This window comes from Oncorhynchus mykiss, chromosome 18 (genome assembly GCF_057628025.1).
Source record: "Oncorhynchus mykiss isolate SJ-2025 chromosome 18, ASM5762802v1, whole genome shotgun sequence".
NCBI lineage: Eukaryota > Metazoa > Chordata > Actinopteri > Salmoniformes > Salmonidae > Oncorhynchus > Oncorhynchus mykiss.
The window spans coordinates 41,250,492-41,268,225 of record NC_143039.1 but is presented as its reverse complement, the minus strand read 5'-3'; the positions used below and the strand labels follow the sequence as shown (position 1 = coordinate 41,268,225).

The following is a 17,734-nucleotide window of genomic DNA, read 5'->3' as shown; positions in this document are numbered from 1 at the left end:
GCAGCTAGGGGGACATAAATGAAGTTACTTACATTGTGTCTGCCAACACCCCTGGGATAATGTACATTTGATGCAGCATTATGACAACTGCGGCACAACGGTAGGGATTAACTGAGCCTTGAAATTCATGGACAGTCTAGGAGCCAAGATGATTTGGATGGATTCCGTCATTCCTATAGAGTATCGTCTGTTTCCAGAAGGTGTCAAAGTTATCTATAAAAGTATTTTTGCCACGCGTGTAATGCCAGTAGCCTGCTGAATCTTTCACACCCGCAGCCCAAAGATGGTACCGGACCTGAAATTGGCAATTTTTTAAACATCTTTCAGTGCTAGAATTAGTTATTTAAATGTATTTTAATAAGTTCAGACCTAGCCCTTCTGTCATTTGACCCCACATGGACTATGACAGCGTCAGCTACCAGCGTGTCGTAGAACAGTCAGAAGCAGTCTTAAGTCCTGTTCTCGTGCTCCTGTGTAGAACAGTCAGAAGCAGCCTTGTTATGCCCTGTACTCGTGTTCCTGTGGTAGAACAGTCAGAAGCAGCCTTATGTCCTGTACTCGTGCTCCTGGGTAACACAGTCAGAAGCAGCCTTGTTATGTCCTGTTCTCGTTCTCCTGGGTAACACAGTCAGAAGCAACCTTGTTATGTCCTGTACTCGTGCTCCTGTGTAGAACAGTCATAAGCAGCCTTGTTATGTCCTGTACTCGTGCTCCTGTGGTAGAACAGTCAGAAGCAGCCTTGTTATGTCCTGTACTCATGCTCCTGTGTAGAACAGTCAGAAGCAGCCTTGTTATGTCCTGTACTCGTGCTCCTGTGTAGAACAGTCATAAGCAGCCTTGTTATGTCCTGTACTCGTGCTCCTGTGGTAGAACAGTCAGAAGCAGCCTTGTTATGTCCTGTACTCGTGCTCCTGTGTAGAACAGTCAGAAGCAGCCTTATTATGTCCCGTTCTCGTGCTCCTGTGGTAGAACAGGGGTTTAGCCCTGGGAACCAAGATGTTTCTTACAATAGAGCTGCTGATAACAGCTGAGGTCCAGACAGTCTTTCGCCTCGAGGGGTTTCGCACACCCCGAGGACCGAGGGGCTCAGAGCCAGCTGTAGTATCCATCGCAGATGACGAATGGGCAGATCTAAGGCTCTCGAGTGTTGCAACAGAAGACATATTTTTTTTTTAACACTCTGCAGTCCCGTTCTATGAGCTTGTGTGGCCTACCACTTCACGGCTGAGCCATTGTTGCTCCCAGACATTTCTACTTCACAGTAACCACACCAGTTGACCAGGGAAGCTCTAGCAAGGCAGAAACATGAACTGACTTGTTGGAAAGGTGGCATCCCATGACAGCGCCACATATGCCACTGAGCGCTTCAGTAAGGCCATTCTACTGCCAATGTTTGTCTATGAAGATTGCGTGGCCGTGTGCGCGATTTTATACACCGCCAGCTACCGGTATGGCTGAACTAGCCGAATCCACTAATTTGAAGGGGTGTCCACATACTTTTGTACTGTGGGGCAAAAAAGCATTTAGTCAGCCACCAATTGTGCAAGTTCTCCCACTTAAAAAGATGAGGCCTGTAATGAATCATAGGTACACTTCAACTATGACAGACAAAATTAGAGAAAAAAATCCAGAAAATCACATTGTAGAATTTTTAATGAATTTATTTGCAAATTATGGTGATGAGTATTTGGTCACCTACAAACAAGATTTCTGGCTCTCACAGACCTGTAACTTCTTTAGGAGGCTCCTCTGTCCTCCACTCGTTACCTGTATTAGTGGCACCTGTTTGAACTTGTTATCAGTATAAAAGACACCTGTCCACAACCTCAAACAGTCACACTCAACTCCACTATGGCCAAGACCAAAGAGCTGTCAAAGGACACCAGAAACAATTGTAGTTCTGTTGGTTTGAAGAAATCAACTGTGGGAGCAATTATTAGGAAATGGAAGTCATACAAGACCACTGATAATCTCCCTCGATCTGGGGCTCCACGCAAGATCTCACCCCGTGGGGGCAAAATTATCACAAGAACGGTGAGCAAAAAGCCAGTACATGTCCAGGCCCGTCTAAAGTTTGCTCGAGAGCATTTGGATGATCCAGAAGAAGATTGGGAGAATGTCATCTGACCATATGACACCAAAATATAACTTTTTGGTAAAAAAAACAAACTTGTGTTTGGAGGACAAAGAATGCTGAGTTGCATCCAAAGAACACCATACCTACTGTGAAGCATGGGGGTGGAAACATCATGCTTTGGGGCTGTTTTTCTGCAAAGGGACCAGGACGACTGATATGTGTAAAGGAAAGAATGGGGCCATGTATCGTGAGATTTTGAGTGAACCTCCTACCATCAGCAAGGGTATTGAAGATGAAACGTGGTTGGGTCTTTCAGCATGACAATGATTCCAAACACACCGCCCGGGCAACGAAGGAGTGGCTTCGTAAGAAGCATTAAGGTCCTGGAGTGGCCTAGCCAGTCTCCAGATCAACCCCATAGAAAATCTTTTGGAGGGAGTTGAAAGTCCGTGTTGCCCAGCAGTACCCCCAAAACATCACTGCTCTAGAGGAGATCTGCATGGAGGAATGGGCCAAAATAACAGCAAGTGTGTGAAAACCTTGTGAAGACTTACAGAAAACATTTGACCTCTTATATACCCTTTGTTGGCAATGACAAACTATTGAGATAAACTTTTGTTATTGACCAAATACTTATTTTCCACCATAATTGGCAAATTTAAAAAAAATCCTAATGTGATTTTCTGGATTTCTCTCATTTTGTCTGTCATAGTCCAAGTGTACCTATGATGAAAATTACAGGCCTCTCATCTTTTTAAGTGGGAGAACTTGCACAATTGGTGGCTGACTAAATACTTTTTTGCCCCACTGTATATTTAGTGCAGTAACTCAAATAAACTGGCATTGTTTGTCACAGTACTTAGGTGTTGTTGCGAAGTCCTCATTAGCGATAAAGCACTGACATTTACCTTTTACTTCAGTAGTCCAATCAATAGTATGCACCAAAGATGCTGCATTAATTTATATTCAAGTAATTTAGTAGATTATCAAATAAATGAATTTAAAACCTTTGACTCATTCCTCAACTGTCCTGTATTCAGGCCTTTATAAGTGTTACTAAACATCATACCACTTTCAACTTTTAAAAAACAATGGAAGTCCTCAAATGTATTTCCTCATTTTATTTTTTTTAGAAAGGAACAATTTTAACGGTTGGACTTGGCGACCCTCTCCAACTCGTCCTTCTTCTTGATGGCGTAGGAGTTAGAAGAACCCTGACAAAACACAATCAACACACTGGTCAACCCCGAAGAATTTGACATGAACACTGGTGAACAAACCCTCCCAACATAACAGTAGACGTGAAAAATCTGATTAACTTGTTCAAAACCAAATCTGTATGGTACTGAAACACAATTGAGACTACACCTTCAACAAAAAGTCTCACCTTGGCTGCATTGATCAGCTCATCGGCAAGGCACTCTGCGATAGTCTTGATGTTCCTGAAAGCAGCTTCTCTTGCTCCAGTGCAAAGTAGCCAGATCGCCTGAGACAGGAGACAAGACAGTGAGCAGCCATAAACAGAATATAAATAAACTGTTGTGAATCTTTACAACAAAACAAGTCAAAATGGAGGTTCTGTATCTGAGCTGGTGATTGACTGGGCCACAAGAGACTACAGCCAATGAATAGGTAAAGATGTTACTCTACGAGCACTCTAGCACACCAGGACAATGAGTTTGTAATAGCGTGACTCTAGCCTCGTGTGCACAAAAGAGAAATGTACAAAAAAGTTTTATATTCCTGTAACTTCACTTGTGATGTAGCCTAGATTTGGCAGTGAACGAAGTGGCAACAGGCAGAGTTGGAGAGGAATGTGGCAGCAGTCTCTTTTACCTGGTTGACTCTACGCAGAGGGGACACATCCACAGCTTGCCTCCTAACGGTACCAGCACGACCAATACGGGTGGAGTCCTCACGAGGTCCGCTGTTTATGATGGCATTGACCAGCACCTGCAGGGGGTTCTGAGAGGACAAGGCAGAGGAGAGACAAAGTCAACCACCACAACCGTACTGGAATCCATATTGGAATCCAGGGGTACAAATCTCACAGGCAAAGACACTCCGAGCGTACTGTTGGATTCAACATTTTGAACATTGAGATATTAAAGACATGATAGATCAGGCACATAGTATATTAAGGAGTGAAAGAGACTGGGTCTCTGTAGAAAGACAAAGCTGTGGAATGTGTTGGTGACAAGAGGAGAGCAACATATTGATAGAGGGGAGACAGATGGACATCTGGATTAGATGGAGGGGTTGAGGTCAGGTGGTGAGGACAGATTCTCTTGAGTAATAAACATTTGGTATCCAGTTACCCTCTTATCTGGCTGTAGAGCCTGGAATATGTAAGGATCGGAGAGAAGGAGAGTCTTAAGTGAGATATAAATATCTGGATGGGACAAATGTTGGGTTGTCTGATTACAGCTGTACAGGACCTTTGGGCAGAATTAAACTTGGTTAAAGCTTCACTAGAGTCCGTGGGTTATTTACTCTGAAAAATAAGACCCTAACAGGACATATGGGACATAGAGGTGACCAGTAAAATTGGGGTGATAACAGTAACGTAGGCATGGACGTAAGAAAGCAGAACAATTTCCACGTGGCGTTTGTTCCAGGCCTTTCGGCACAGAGTTGCCCATTTGTTTAGGCAGCCCTGCTTCCTAGAGCTGGGTCTATCTGAGCCTCCACTGGATTATACTCAGTCACTGAAACAGACCAGCATAGTGGCGGGAGGCTGACAGGCATGGAGTTCAAGGCTAAGACCGCATTTCAAATGGGACCCTATTCCCCATTTAGCGCACTACTTTTGACCAAGGACCATAGCAGTGCACTATGAAGGGGGATGGGGTGACATTTGGGACAAAAAAAAAAGTTGAATAAGGTACGTACCTCCCCGGTCAGCAAGTGGATGATCTCGAAGGCGTGCTTCACAATGCGACAGGTCATCAGCTTCTTGCCGTTGTTGCGGCCATGCATCATCATAGAGTTGGTGAGACGTTCCACAATGGGGCACTGGGCCTTGCGGAAACGCTTGGCAGCATAACGACCTCCAGAGTGTGGTAGGTACTTAGCGTACTTCTCCTTCACAGCAATGTAATCCTGAGTTGAAGGAAAAAGCATCATCAATACTAGTTCCCTTCCCAATAACTTACATTTCAATGTCCAGGTTAACAGGGAATACATCGATGTTCATGTTTCTGAGCTGGTGATTGACTGGGCCACATGAGACTACAGCCAATGAATATGCAAAGTAGTTTACTCTGCGAGCACTCTAGCACACCAAGACAATGAGGGTTGTAAAGGCGTGACTCTAGCCTCGCTTACACACACAAAAAAACAATTATGTTTTATAGTGCCTAGTCACAAATCAAACATTGAAATGCCCTACCTGCAGGGAGATGTCATTGATCTGAACATCGTCTGTGCTCCATTTCCCGAAGAGCTTGATTTCTGGCGTTTCAGCCACTGCAGGGGCAGTCTCCCACGACTCTGAAGTCACTGATGAAAAACAGAAGATTTAGTCAGGTAACATTGATGGATTTAATTACGAGAGTCAAGGTACCACAATGTCTGACCCCAGTTCCATGGCAAAGGCCTTGTAATAATGGTATCCCACACTAATCAATGATATTACAAAATTGTAATTACTTCGACACTATGCCCCATTTATTGCCTCCCTCCCATATCCTACCTTATTTGTACACACTGTATATAGACTTTATTATTCACTGTATGTTTGTTTATTCCATGTGTAACTCTGTTGTGTATCGAACTGCTTTGCTTTATCTTGACCAGGTCGCAGTTGTAAATGAGATGTTCTCAACTAGTCTACCCGGTTAAATAAAGGTGAAATCAAAAACAGTAAAAATTACCACATCACGATATTGATACTACCACATTACGGCTCAACTAGTTAGCATAATGCTAGGTGACATGAGAAAATTATTCATGATAAAGCCATCAACATCAGGAAGGAATGGCTGCCACTGTCAGTAACACACGAAGAGCTAGCTAACCTGCTAGCCAACGTTATCCATTATACAGTCAACGTTAGTGATAGCAACGTGGGCTGGGCTACACACGGACAGCACAAATATATTGGTGTAAGTAGTTAAATTATATTAAATAGTCGGGATAACAACTTAAAGGCAATGTGAATGAGAGCAGACACACGACAGTAGGACCAAAAGGCTAAAGTCAGACAGTCTACTAGCGAACGAGTTATATGGCTAATGTCATTATGAGCAAAACATGAGATAAACATGTGTTTAACACCAAACTGAACATCTTGCATAGCAATAATGTTCCGAGTGGTCCCGGGAGGACGCTAAATATGAAGCTAACTAGCAGTGTCGCACGTGTAAGCATGAAGTTAATCTGCCCCGGCTGAAGGCCAGTAAAAACACTCGGGTGATTTAAAAACGACTTCGGACTATAAACGGATTTACTTCAGACTCAAAGTCAAACAAGCAATGTTACACGTACGATAGTTGGACATTGTGCGTTTTCATGCAATTTTGGCCTTGAAAATTGTAAAAATTTTCCACTCACTTGTGTCTGCCGTTCTGCACCACACTTCTCAAAGCCGGAAAAGGGCCTGTTCAGGGCGCATCAAACAGATATACCGGGAGGCGGAAATGAGGTAACTGGATTGCACTGCTTTTATGGAGTTGTAGTTCAATGGCAGAAATCCCATCTCCAATATGTACAGTGCATTCGGAAAGCATTCTGACCCATTTACTTTTTCCATATTTTGTTACGTTACACCATATTAAAACATGTATTAAATTACCTTTTTTCCCTCATCAATCTACACACAATACCACATAATGACTAATCGAAAACAGGTTTTAATACATTTCTGCTAATTTATTAAAAATAAAGAAACCGAAATAGCTTATTTGGATAAGTATTCAGACCCTTTGCTATGAGACTCGAAATGGAGCTCAGGTGCATCCTGTTTCCATTGATCATCCTTGAGATGTTTCTTCAACTTGATTGGAGTCCACCTGTGGTAAATTCAATTGATTGGACATGATTTAGAAAGGCACACACCTGTCTGTATAAGGTCCCACAGTTGATAGTGTATGTCAAAGCAAAAACCAAGCCATGAAGTTGAAGGAATTGTCTGTAGAGCTCAGCGACAGGATTGAGTCGAGACACAGATCTGGGGAAGGGTATCAAAAAATGTCTGCAGCATTGACGGTCCCCAAGAACACAGTGGTCTCCATCATTCTTAAATAGAAGAAGTTTGGAACAACCAAGACTCCTCCTTGAGCTGGCCACCTGGCCAAACTGAGCAATCGGGGCAGAAGGACCTTGATCAGGGAGGTGACCAAGAACCAGATGGTCACTCTGAAAGAACTCCAGAGTTCCTCTGTGGAGATGGGAGAACCTTCCAGAAGGACATACATCTCTGCAGCACTCCACCAATCAGGCCTTTATGGTAGAGTGGCCAGACGGAAGCTCCTCCTCAGTAAAAGGCACATGACAGCCCGCTTGGAGTTTTACAAAAGGCACCTAAAGGTCCTTCAGACCATGAGAAACAAGATCCTCTGGTCTGATGAAACCAAGATTGAACCCTTTGGCCTGAATACCAAGCGTCACGTCTGCAGAAAACCTGGCATCATCCCTACAGGGAAGCATAGTGGTGGAAGCGTCATGGTGTGGGGATGTTTTTCAGCGTCAGGGACTGGGAGACAGGATCGAGGAAAGCTGAACGGAGCAAAGTACAGAGAGATCCTTGGTGAAAACCTGCTCCAGAGCGCTCATGACCTCAGACTGGGGCGAAGGTTCACCTTCCAGCAGAACAACAACCGTAAGCACACAGCCAAGACAATGCAGGGGTGGCTTCGGGACAAGTCTGAATGTTCTTGAGTGGCCCAGCCAGAGCCCGGACCTGAAAATAGCTGTGCAGCAACGGTCACCATCCAACCTGGCAGATGGGTGGAACTATTAAGCAGATTGGTGGAACTATTAAGCAGATTGGTGGAACTATTAGGCAGATGGGTGGAACTATTAGGCAGATTGGTGGAACTATTAAGCAGATTGGTGGAACTATTAGACAGATGGGTGGAACTATTAGGCAGATGGGTGGAACTATTAGGCAGATGGGTGCAACTATTAGGCAGATGGGTGGAACTATTAGGCAGATGGGTGGAACTATTAGGCAGATTGGTGGAACTATTAGGCAGATTGGTGGAACTGTTAAGCAGATGGGTGAAACTATTAGGAAGATGGGTGGAACTATTAGGCAGATGGGTGGAACTATTAAGCAGATTGGTGGAACTATTAGGCAGATGGGTGGAACTATTAGGCAGATGGGTGGAACTATTAGGCAGATTGGTGGAACTATTAGGCAGATTGGTGGAACTGTTAAGCAGATGGGTGAAACTATTAGGAAGATGGGTGGAACTATTAGGCAGACGGGTGGAACTATTAAGCAGATTGGTGGAACTATTAGGCAGATGGGTGGAACTATTAGGCAGATGGGTGGAACTATTAGGCAGATGGGTGGAACTATTAAGCAGATTGGTGGAACTATTAGACAGATGGGTGGAACTATTAGGCAGATGGGTGGAACTATTAGGCAGATGGGTGGAACTATTAGGCAGATGGGTGGAACTATTAGGCAAATGGGTGGAACTATTAGGCAGATTGGTGGAACTATTAGGCAGATTGGTGGAACTGTTAGGCAGATGGGTGGAACTATTAGGCAGATGGGTGGAACTATTAGGCAGATGGGTGGAACTATTAGGCAGATGGGTGGAACTATTAGGCAGATGGGTGGAACTATTAGGCAGATGGATGGAACTATTAGGCAGATGGGTGGAACTATTAAGCAGATTGGTGGAACTATTAGACAGATGGGTGGAACTATTAGGCAGATGGGTGGAACTATTAGGCAGATGGGTGGAACTATTAGGCAGATGGGTGGAACTATTAGGCAGATGGGTGGAACTATTAGGCAGATTGGTGGAACTATTAGGCAGATTGGTGGAACTATTAAGCAGATTGGTGGAACTATTATGCAGATGGGTGGAACTATTAAGCAGATGGGTGGAACTATTAAGCAGATGGGTGGAACTATTAAGCAGATGGGTGGATGTAACTATTAAGCAGATGGGTGGAACTATTAAGCACATGGGTGGAACTATTAAGCAGATTGGTGGAACCATTAAGCAGACGGGTGGAACTATTAAGCAGATTGGTGGAACCATTAAGCAGACGGGTGGAACTATTAAGCAGATTGGTGGAACTATTAGGCAGATGGGTGGAACTATTAAGCAGATTGGTGGAACTATTAGACAGATGGGTGGAACTATTAGGCAGATGGGTGGAACTATTAGGCAGATGGGTGGAACTATTAGGCAGATGGGTGGAACTATTAGGCAGATGGGTGGAACTATTAGGCAGATGGGTGGAACTATTAGGCAAATGGGTGGAACTATTAGGCCGATTGGTGGAACTATTAGGCAGATTGGTGGAACTGTTAGGCAGATTGGTGGAACTATTAGGCAGATTGGTGGAACTGTTAAGCAGATGGGTGAAACTATTAGGAAGATGGGTGGAACTATTAGGCAGATGGGTGGAACTATTAAGCAGATTGGTGGAACTATTAGGCAGATGGGTGGAACTATTAGGCAGATTGGTGGAACTATTAGGCAGATGGGTGGAACTATTAAGCAGATTGGCGGAACTATTAAGCAGATTGGTGGAACTATTAGGCAGATGGGTGGAACTATTAGGCAGATGGGTGGAACTATTAAGCAGATTGGTGGAACTATTAGACAGATGGGTGGAACTATTAGGCAGATGGGTGGAACTATTAGGCAGATGGGTGGAACTATTAGGCAGATGGGTGGAACTATTAGGCAGATGGGTGGAACTATTAGGCAGATTGGTGGAACTATTAAGCAGATTGGTGGAACTATTATGCAGATGGGTGGAACTATTAAGCAGATGGGTGGAACTATTAAGCAGATGGGTGGAACTATTAAGCAGATGGGTGGAACCATTAAGCAGACGGGTGGAACTATTAAGCAGATTGGTGGAACTATTAGGCAGATGTGTGGAACTATTAAGCAGATTGGCGGAACTATTAAGCAGATTGGTGGAACTATTAGGCAGATGGATGGAACTATTAGGCAGATGGGTGGAACTATTAAGCAGATTGGTGGAACTATTAGACAGATGGGTGGAACTATTAGGCAGATGGGTGGAACTATTAGGCAGATGGGTGGAACTATTAAGCAGATTGGTGGAACTATTAAGCAGATTGGTGGAACTATTAGGCAGATGGATGGAACTATTAGGCAGATGGGTGGAACTATTAAGCAGATTGGTGGAACTATTAGACAGATGGGTGGAACTATTAGGCAGATGGGTGGAACTATTAGGCAGATGGGTGGAACTATTAGGCAGATGGGTGGAACTATTAGGAAGATGGGTGGAACTATTAGGCAGATTGGTGGAACTATTAAGCAGATTGGTGGAACTATTATGCAGATGGGTGGAACTATTAAGCAGATGGGTGGAACTATTAAGCAGATGGGTGGAACTATTAAGCAGATGGGTGGAACTATTACGCAGATGGGTGGAACTATTAGGCAGATGGGTGGAACTATTAGGCAGATGGGTGGAACTATTAAGCAGATGGGTGGAACTATTAGGCAGATGGGTGGAACTATTAAGCAGATGGGTGGAACTATTAGGCAGGTGGGTGGAACTATTAAGCAGATTGCTGGAACTATTAAGCAGATGGGTGGAACTATTAAGCAGATGGGTGGAACTATTAGGCAGATGGGTGGAACTATTAGGCAGATGGGTGGAACTATTAAGCACATGGGTGGAACTATTAGGCAGATGGGTGGAACTATTAAGCAGATTGTTGGAACTATTAAGCAGATGGGTGGAACTATTAGGCAGATTGGTGGAACTATTAGGCAGATGGGTGGAACTATTAGGCAGATGGGTGGAACTATTAGGCAGATGGGTGGAACTATTAAGCAGATGGGTGGAACTATTAAGCATATGGATGGAACTATTAGGCAGATGGGTGGAACTATTAGGCAGATGGGTGGAACTATTAAGCAGATGGGTGGAACTATTAAGCAGATTGGTGGAACTATTAGGCAGATGGGTGGAACTATTAGGCAGATGGGTGGAACTATTAGGCAGATGGGTGGAACTATTAAGCAGATTGGTGGAACTATTAGACAGATGGGTGGAACTATTAGGCAGATGGGTGGAACTATTAGGCAGATGGGTGGAACTATTAGGCAGATGGGTGGAACTATTAGGCAAATGGGTGGAACTATTAGGCAGATTGGTGGAACTATTAGGCAGATTGGTGGAACTGTTAGGCAGATGGGTGGAACTATTAGGCAGATGGGTGGAACTATTAGGCAGATGGGTGGAACTATTAGGCAGATGGGTGGAACTATTAGGCAGATGGGTGGAACTATTAGGCAGATGGATGGAACTATTAGGCAGATGGGTGGAACTATTAAGCAGATTGGTGGAACTATTAGACAGATGGGTGGAACTATTAGGCAGATGGGTGGAACTATTAGGCAGATGGGTGGAACTATTAGGCAGATGGGTGGAACTATTAGGCAGATGGGTGGAACTATTAGGCAGATTGGTGGAACTATTAGGCAGATTGGTGGAACTATTAAGCAGATTGGTGGAACTATTATGCAGATGGGTGGAACTATTAAGCAGATGGGTGGAACTATTAAGCAGATGGGTGGATGTAACTATTAAGCAGATGGGTGGAACTATTAAGCACATGGGTGGAACTATTAAGCAGATTGGTGGAACCATTAAGCAGACGGGTGGAACTATTAAGCAGATTGGTGGAACCATTAAGCAGACGGGTGGAACTATTAAGCAGATTGGTGGAACTATTAGGCAGATGGGTGGAACTATTAAGCAGATTGGTGGAACTATTAGACAGATGGGTGGAACTATTAGGCAGATGGGTGGAACTATTAGGCAGATGGGTGGAACTATTAGGCAGATGGGTGGAACTATTAGGCAGATGGGTGGAACTATTAGGCAGATGGGTGGAACTATTAGGCAAATGGGTGGAACTATTAGGCCGATTGGTGGAACTATTAGGCAGATTGGTGGAACTGTTAGGCAGATTGGTGGAACTATTAGGCAGATTGGTGGAACTGTTAAGCAGATGGGTGAAACTATTAGGAAGATGGGTGGAACTATTAGGCAGATGGGTGGAACTATTAAGCAGATTGGTGGAACTATTAGGCAGATGGGTGGAACTATTAGGCAGATTGGTGGAACTATTAGGCAGATGGGTGGAACTATTAAGCAGATTGGCAGAACTATTAAGCAGATTGGTGGAACTATTAGGCAGATGGGTGGAACTATTAGGCAGATGGGTGGAACTATTAAGCAGATTGGTGGAACTATTAGACAGATGGGTGGAACTATTAGGCAGATGGGTGGAACTATTAGGCAGATGGGTGGAACTATTAGGCAGATGGGTGGAACTATTAGGCAGATGGGTGGAACTATTAGGCAGATTGGTGGAACTATTAAGCAGATTGGTGGAACTATTATGCAGATGGGTGGAACTATTAAGCAGATGGGTGGAACTATTAAGCAGATGGGTGGAACTATTAAGCAGATGGGTGGAACCATTAAGCAGACGGGTGGAACTATTAAGCAGATTGGTGGAACTATTAGGCAGATGTGTGGAACTATTAAGCAGATTGGCGGAACTATTAAGCAGATTGGTGGAACTATTAGGCAGATGGATGGAACTATTAGGCAGATGGGTGGAACTATTAAGCAGATTGGTGGAACTATTAGACAGATGGGTGGAACTATTAGGCAGATGGGTGGAACTATTAGGCAGATGGGTGGAACTATTAAGCAGATTGGTGGAACTATTAAGCAGATTGGTGGAACTATTAGGCAGATGGATGGAACTATTAGGCAGATGGGTGGAACTATTAAGCAGATTGGTGGAACTATTAGACAGATGGGTGGAACTATTAGGCAGATGGGTGGAACTATTAGGCAGATGGGTGGAACTATTAGGCAGATGGGTGGAACTATTAGGCAGATGGGTGGAACTATTAGGCAGATTGGTGGAACTATTAAGCAGATTGGTGGAACTATTATGCAGATGGGTGGAACTATTAAGCAGATGGGTGGAACTATTAAGCAGATGGGTGGAACTATTAAGCAGATGGGTGGAACTATTACGCAGATGGGTGGAACTATTAGGCAGATGGGTGGAACTATTAGGCAGATGGGTGGAACTATTAAGCAGATGGGTGGAACTATTAGGCAGATGGGTGGAACTATTAGGCAGATGGGTGGAACTATTAGGCAGATGGGTGGAACTATTAGGCAGATGGGTGGAACTATTAGGCAGATTGGTGGAACTATTAGGCAGATTGGTGGAACTATTAAGCAGATTGGTGGAACTATTATGCAGATGGGTGGAACTATTAAGCAGATGGGTGGAACTATTAAGCAGATGGGTGGAACTATTAAGCAGATGGGTGGATGTAACTATTAAGCAGATGGGTGGAACTATTAAGCACATGGGTGGAACTATTAAGCAGATTGGTGGAACCATTAAGCAGACGGGTGGAACTATTAAGCAGATTGGTGGAACCATTAAGCAGACGGGTGGAACTATTAAGCAGATTGGTGGAACTATTAGGCAGATGGGTGGAACTATTAAGCAGATTGGTGGAACTATTAGACAGATGGGTGGAACTATTAGGCAGATGGGTGGAACTATTAGGCAGATGGGTGGAACTATTAGGCAGATGGGTGGAACTATTAGGCAGATGGGTGGAACTATTAGGCAGATGGGTGGAACTATTAGGCAAATGGGTGGAACTATTAGGCCGATTGGTGGAACTATTAGGCAGATTGGTGGAACTGTTAGGCAGATTGGTGGAACTATTAGGCAGATTGGTGGAACTGTTAAGCAGATGGGTGAAACTATTAGGAAGATGGGTGGAACTATTAGGCAGATGGGTGGAACTATTAAGCAGATTGGTGGAACTATTAGGCAGATGGGTGGAACTATTAGGCAGATTGGTGGAACTATTAGGCAGATGGGTGGAACTATTAAGCAGATTGGCGGAACTATTAAGCAGATTGGTGGAACTATTAGGCAGATGGGTGGAACTATTAGGCAGATGGGTGGAACTATTAAGCAGATTGGTGGAACTATTAGACAGATGGGTGGAACTATTAGGCAGATGGGTGGAACTATTAGGCAGATGGGTGGAACTATTAGGCAGATGGGTGGAACTATTAGGCAGATGGGTGGAACTATTAGGCAGATTGGTGGAACTATTAAGCAGATTGGTGGAACTATTATGCAGATGGGTGGAACTATTAAGCAGATGGGTGGAACTATTAAGCAGATGGGTGGAACTATTAAGCAGATGGGTGGAACCATTAAGCAGACGGGTGGAACTATTAAGCAGATTGGTGGAACTATTAGGCAGATGTGTGGAACTATTAAGCAGATTGGCGGAACTATTAAGCAGATTGGTGGAACTATTAGGCAGATGGATGGAACTATTAGGCAGATGGGTGGAACTATTAAGCAGATTGGTGGAACTATTAGACAGATGGGTGGAACTATTAGGCAGATGGGTGGAACTATTAGGCAGATGGGTGGAACTATTAAGCAGATTGGTGGAACTATTAAGCAGATTGGTGGAACTATTAGGCAGATGGATGGAACTATTAGGCAGATGGGTGGAACTATTAAGCAGATTGGTGGAACTATTAGACAGATGGGTGGAACTATTAGGCAGATGGGTGGAACTATTAGGCAGATGGGTGGAACTATTAGGCAGATGGGTGGAACTATTAGGCAGATGGGTGGAACTATTAGGCAGATTGGTGGAACTATTAAGCAGATTGGTGGAACTATTATGCAGATGGGTGGAACTATTAAGCAGATGGGTGGAACTATTAAGCAGATGGGTGGAACTATTAAGCAGATGGGTGGAACTATTACGCAGATGGGTGGAACTATTAGGCAGATGGGTGGAACTATTAGGCAGATGGGTGGAACTATTAAGCAGATGGGTGGAACTATTAGGCAGATGGGTGGAACTATTAAGCAGATGGGTGGAACTATTAGGCAGGTGGGTGGAACTATTAAGCAGATTGCTGGAACTATTAAGCAGATGGGTGGAACTATTAAGCAGATGGGTGGAACTATTAGGCAGATGGGTGGAACTATTAGGCAGATGGGTGGAACTATTAAGCACATGGGTGGAACTATTAGGCAGATGGGTGGAACTATTAAGCAGATTGTTGGAACTATTAAGCAGATGGGTGGAACTATTAGGCAGATTGGTGGAACTATTAGGCAGATGGGTGGAACTATTAGGCAGATGGGTGGAACTATTAGGCAGATGGGTGGAACTATTAAGCAGATGGGTGGAACTATTAAGCATATGGATGGAACTATTAGGCAGATGGGTGGAACTATTAGGCAGATGGGTGGAACTATTAAGCAGATGGGTGGAACTATTAAGCAGATTGGTGGAACTATTAGGCAGATGGGTGGAACTATTAGGCAGATGGGTGGAACTATTAGGCAGATGGGTGGAACTATTAAGCAGATTGGTGGAACTATTAGACAGATGGGTGGAACTATTAGGCAGATGGGTGGAACTATTAGGCAGATGGGTGGAACTATTAGGCAGATGGGTGGAACTATTAGGCAAATGGGTGGAACTATTAGGCAGATGGGTGGAACTATTAGGCAGATTGGTGGAACTGTTAGGCAGATGGGTGGAACTATTAGGCAGATGGGTGGAACTATTAGGCAGATGGGTGGAACTATTAGGCAGATGGGTGGAACTATTAGGCAGATGGGTGGAACTATTAGGCAGATGGATGGAACTATTAGGCAGATGGGTGGAACTATTAAGCAGATTGGTGGAACTATTAGACAGATGGGTGGAACTATTAGGCAGATGGGTGGAACTATTAGGCAGATGGGTGGAACTATTAGGCAGATGGGTGGAACTATTAGGCAGATGGGTGGAACTATTAGGCAGATTGGTGGAACTATTAGGCAGATTGGTGGAACTATTAAGCAGATTGGTGGAACTATTATGCAGATGGGTGGAACTATTAAGCAGATGGGTGGAACTATTAAGCAGATGGGTGGAACTATTAAGCAGATGGGTGGATGTAACTATTAAGCAGATGGGTGGAACTATTAAGCACATGGGTGGAACTATTAAGCAGATTGGTGGAACCATTAAGCAGACGGGTGGAACTATTAAGCAGATTGGTGGAACCATTAAGCAGACGGGTGGAACTATTAAGCAGATTGGTGGAACTATTAGGCAGATGGGTGGAACTATTAAGCAGATTGGTGGAACTATTAGACAGATGGGTGGAACTATTAGGCAGATGGGTGGAACTATTAGGCAGATGGGTGGAACTATTAGGCAGATGGGTGGAACTATTAGGCAGATGGGTGGAACTATTAGGCAGATGGGTGGAACTATTAGGCAAATGGGTGGAACTATTAGGCCGATTGGTGGAACTATTAGGCAGATTGGTGGAACTGTTAGGCAGATTGGTGGAACTATTAGGCAGATTGGTGGAACTGTTAAGCAGATGGGTGAAACTATTAGGAAGATGGGTGGAACTATTAGGCAGATGGGTGGAACTATTAAGCAGATTGGTGGAACTATTAGGCAGATGGGTGGAACTATTAGGCAGATTGGTGGAACTATTAGGCAGATGGGTGGAACTATTAAGCAGATTGGCGGAACTATTAAGCAGATTGGTGGAACTATTAGGCAGATGGGTGGAACTATTAGGCAGATGGGTGGAACTATTAAGCAGATTGGTGGAACTATTAGACAGATGGGTGGAACTATTAGGCAGATGGGTGGAACTATTAGGCAGATGGGTGGAACTATTAGGCAGATGGGTGGAACTATTAGGCAGATGGGTGGAACTATTAGGCAGATTGGTGGAACTATTAAGCAGATTGGTGGAACTATTATGCAGATGGGTGGAACTATTAAGCAGATGGGTGGAACTATTAAGCAGATGGGTGGAACTATTAAGCAGATGGGTGGAACCATTAAGCAGACGGGTGGAACTATTAAGCAGATTGGTGGAACTATTAGGCAGATGTGTGGAACTATTAAGCAGATTGGCGGAACTATTAAGCAGATTGGTGGAACTATTAGGCAGATGGATGGAACTATTAGGCAGATGGGTGGAACTATTAAGCAGATTGGTGGAACTATTAGACAGATGGGTGGAACTATTAGGCAGATGGGTGGAACTATTAGGCAGATGGGTGGAACTATTAAGCAGATTGGTGGAACTATTAAGCAGATTGGTGGAACTATTAGGCAGATGGATGGAACTATTAGGCAGATGGGTGGAACTATTAAGCAGATTGGTGGAACTATTAGACAGATGGGTGGAACTATTAGGCAGATGGGTGGAACTATTAAGCAGATGGGTGGAACTATTAAGCAGATGGGTGGAACTATTAAGCAGATGGGTGGAACTATTACGCAGATGGGTGGAACTATTAGGCAGATGGGTGGAACTATTAGGCAGATGGGTGGAACTATTAAGCAGATGGGTGGAACTATT

General features: G+C 44.1%; 1 protein-coding gene and 3 non-coding genes across 4 annotated transcripts; all 4 read right to left on the bottom strand.

Moving 5' to 3' along the window:
* Positions 1-3,183: 3,183 nt before the first annotated feature.
* On the bottom strand, positions 3,184-6,755 carry LOC100136630 (small ribosomal subunit protein uS7). Its single transcript, XM_021571682.3, has 6 exons — positions 6,632-6,755; positions 5,469-5,578; positions 4,970-5,179; positions 3,914-4,042; positions 3,465-3,563; positions 3,184-3,291 (listed from the first exon to the last, which is right to left on the bottom strand). Coding segments are annotated over exons 1-6 (618 nt in total). The 5' UTR covers positions 6,633-6,755; the 3' UTR covers positions 3,184-3,222.
* LOC118941241 (small nucleolar RNA SNORA3/SNORA45 family) lies at positions 3,654-3,783 on the bottom strand. Its single transcript, XR_005037570.2, has one exon. It is a non-coding gene; the product is annotated as a small nucleolar RNA SNORA3/SNORA45 family (small nucleolar RNA).
* LOC118941235 (small nucleolar RNA SNORA65) lies at positions 4,685-4,811 on the bottom strand. Its single transcript, XR_005037564.1, has one exon. It is a non-coding gene; the product is annotated as a small nucleolar RNA SNORA65 (small nucleolar RNA).
* Positions 5,270-5,401, bottom strand: LOC118941240 (small nucleolar RNA SNORA3/SNORA45 family). Its single transcript, XR_005037569.1, has one exon. It is a non-coding gene; the product is annotated as a small nucleolar RNA SNORA3/SNORA45 family (small nucleolar RNA).
* Positions 6,756-17,734: the final 10,979 nt, after the last annotated feature.

Coding starts and splice junctions, on each gene's coding strand:
- LOC100136630 (XM_021571682.3), bottom strand. Junction 5,180..5,468: donor TCAATGACATCTCCCTGCAG/GTAGGGCATTTC, acceptor CCTTCAACTCAG/GATTACATTGCTGTGAAGGA. Junction 4,043..4,969: donor TCCACTTGCTGACCGGGGAG/GTACGTACCTTA, acceptor TTGTCCTCTCAG/AACCCCCTGCAGGTGCTGGT.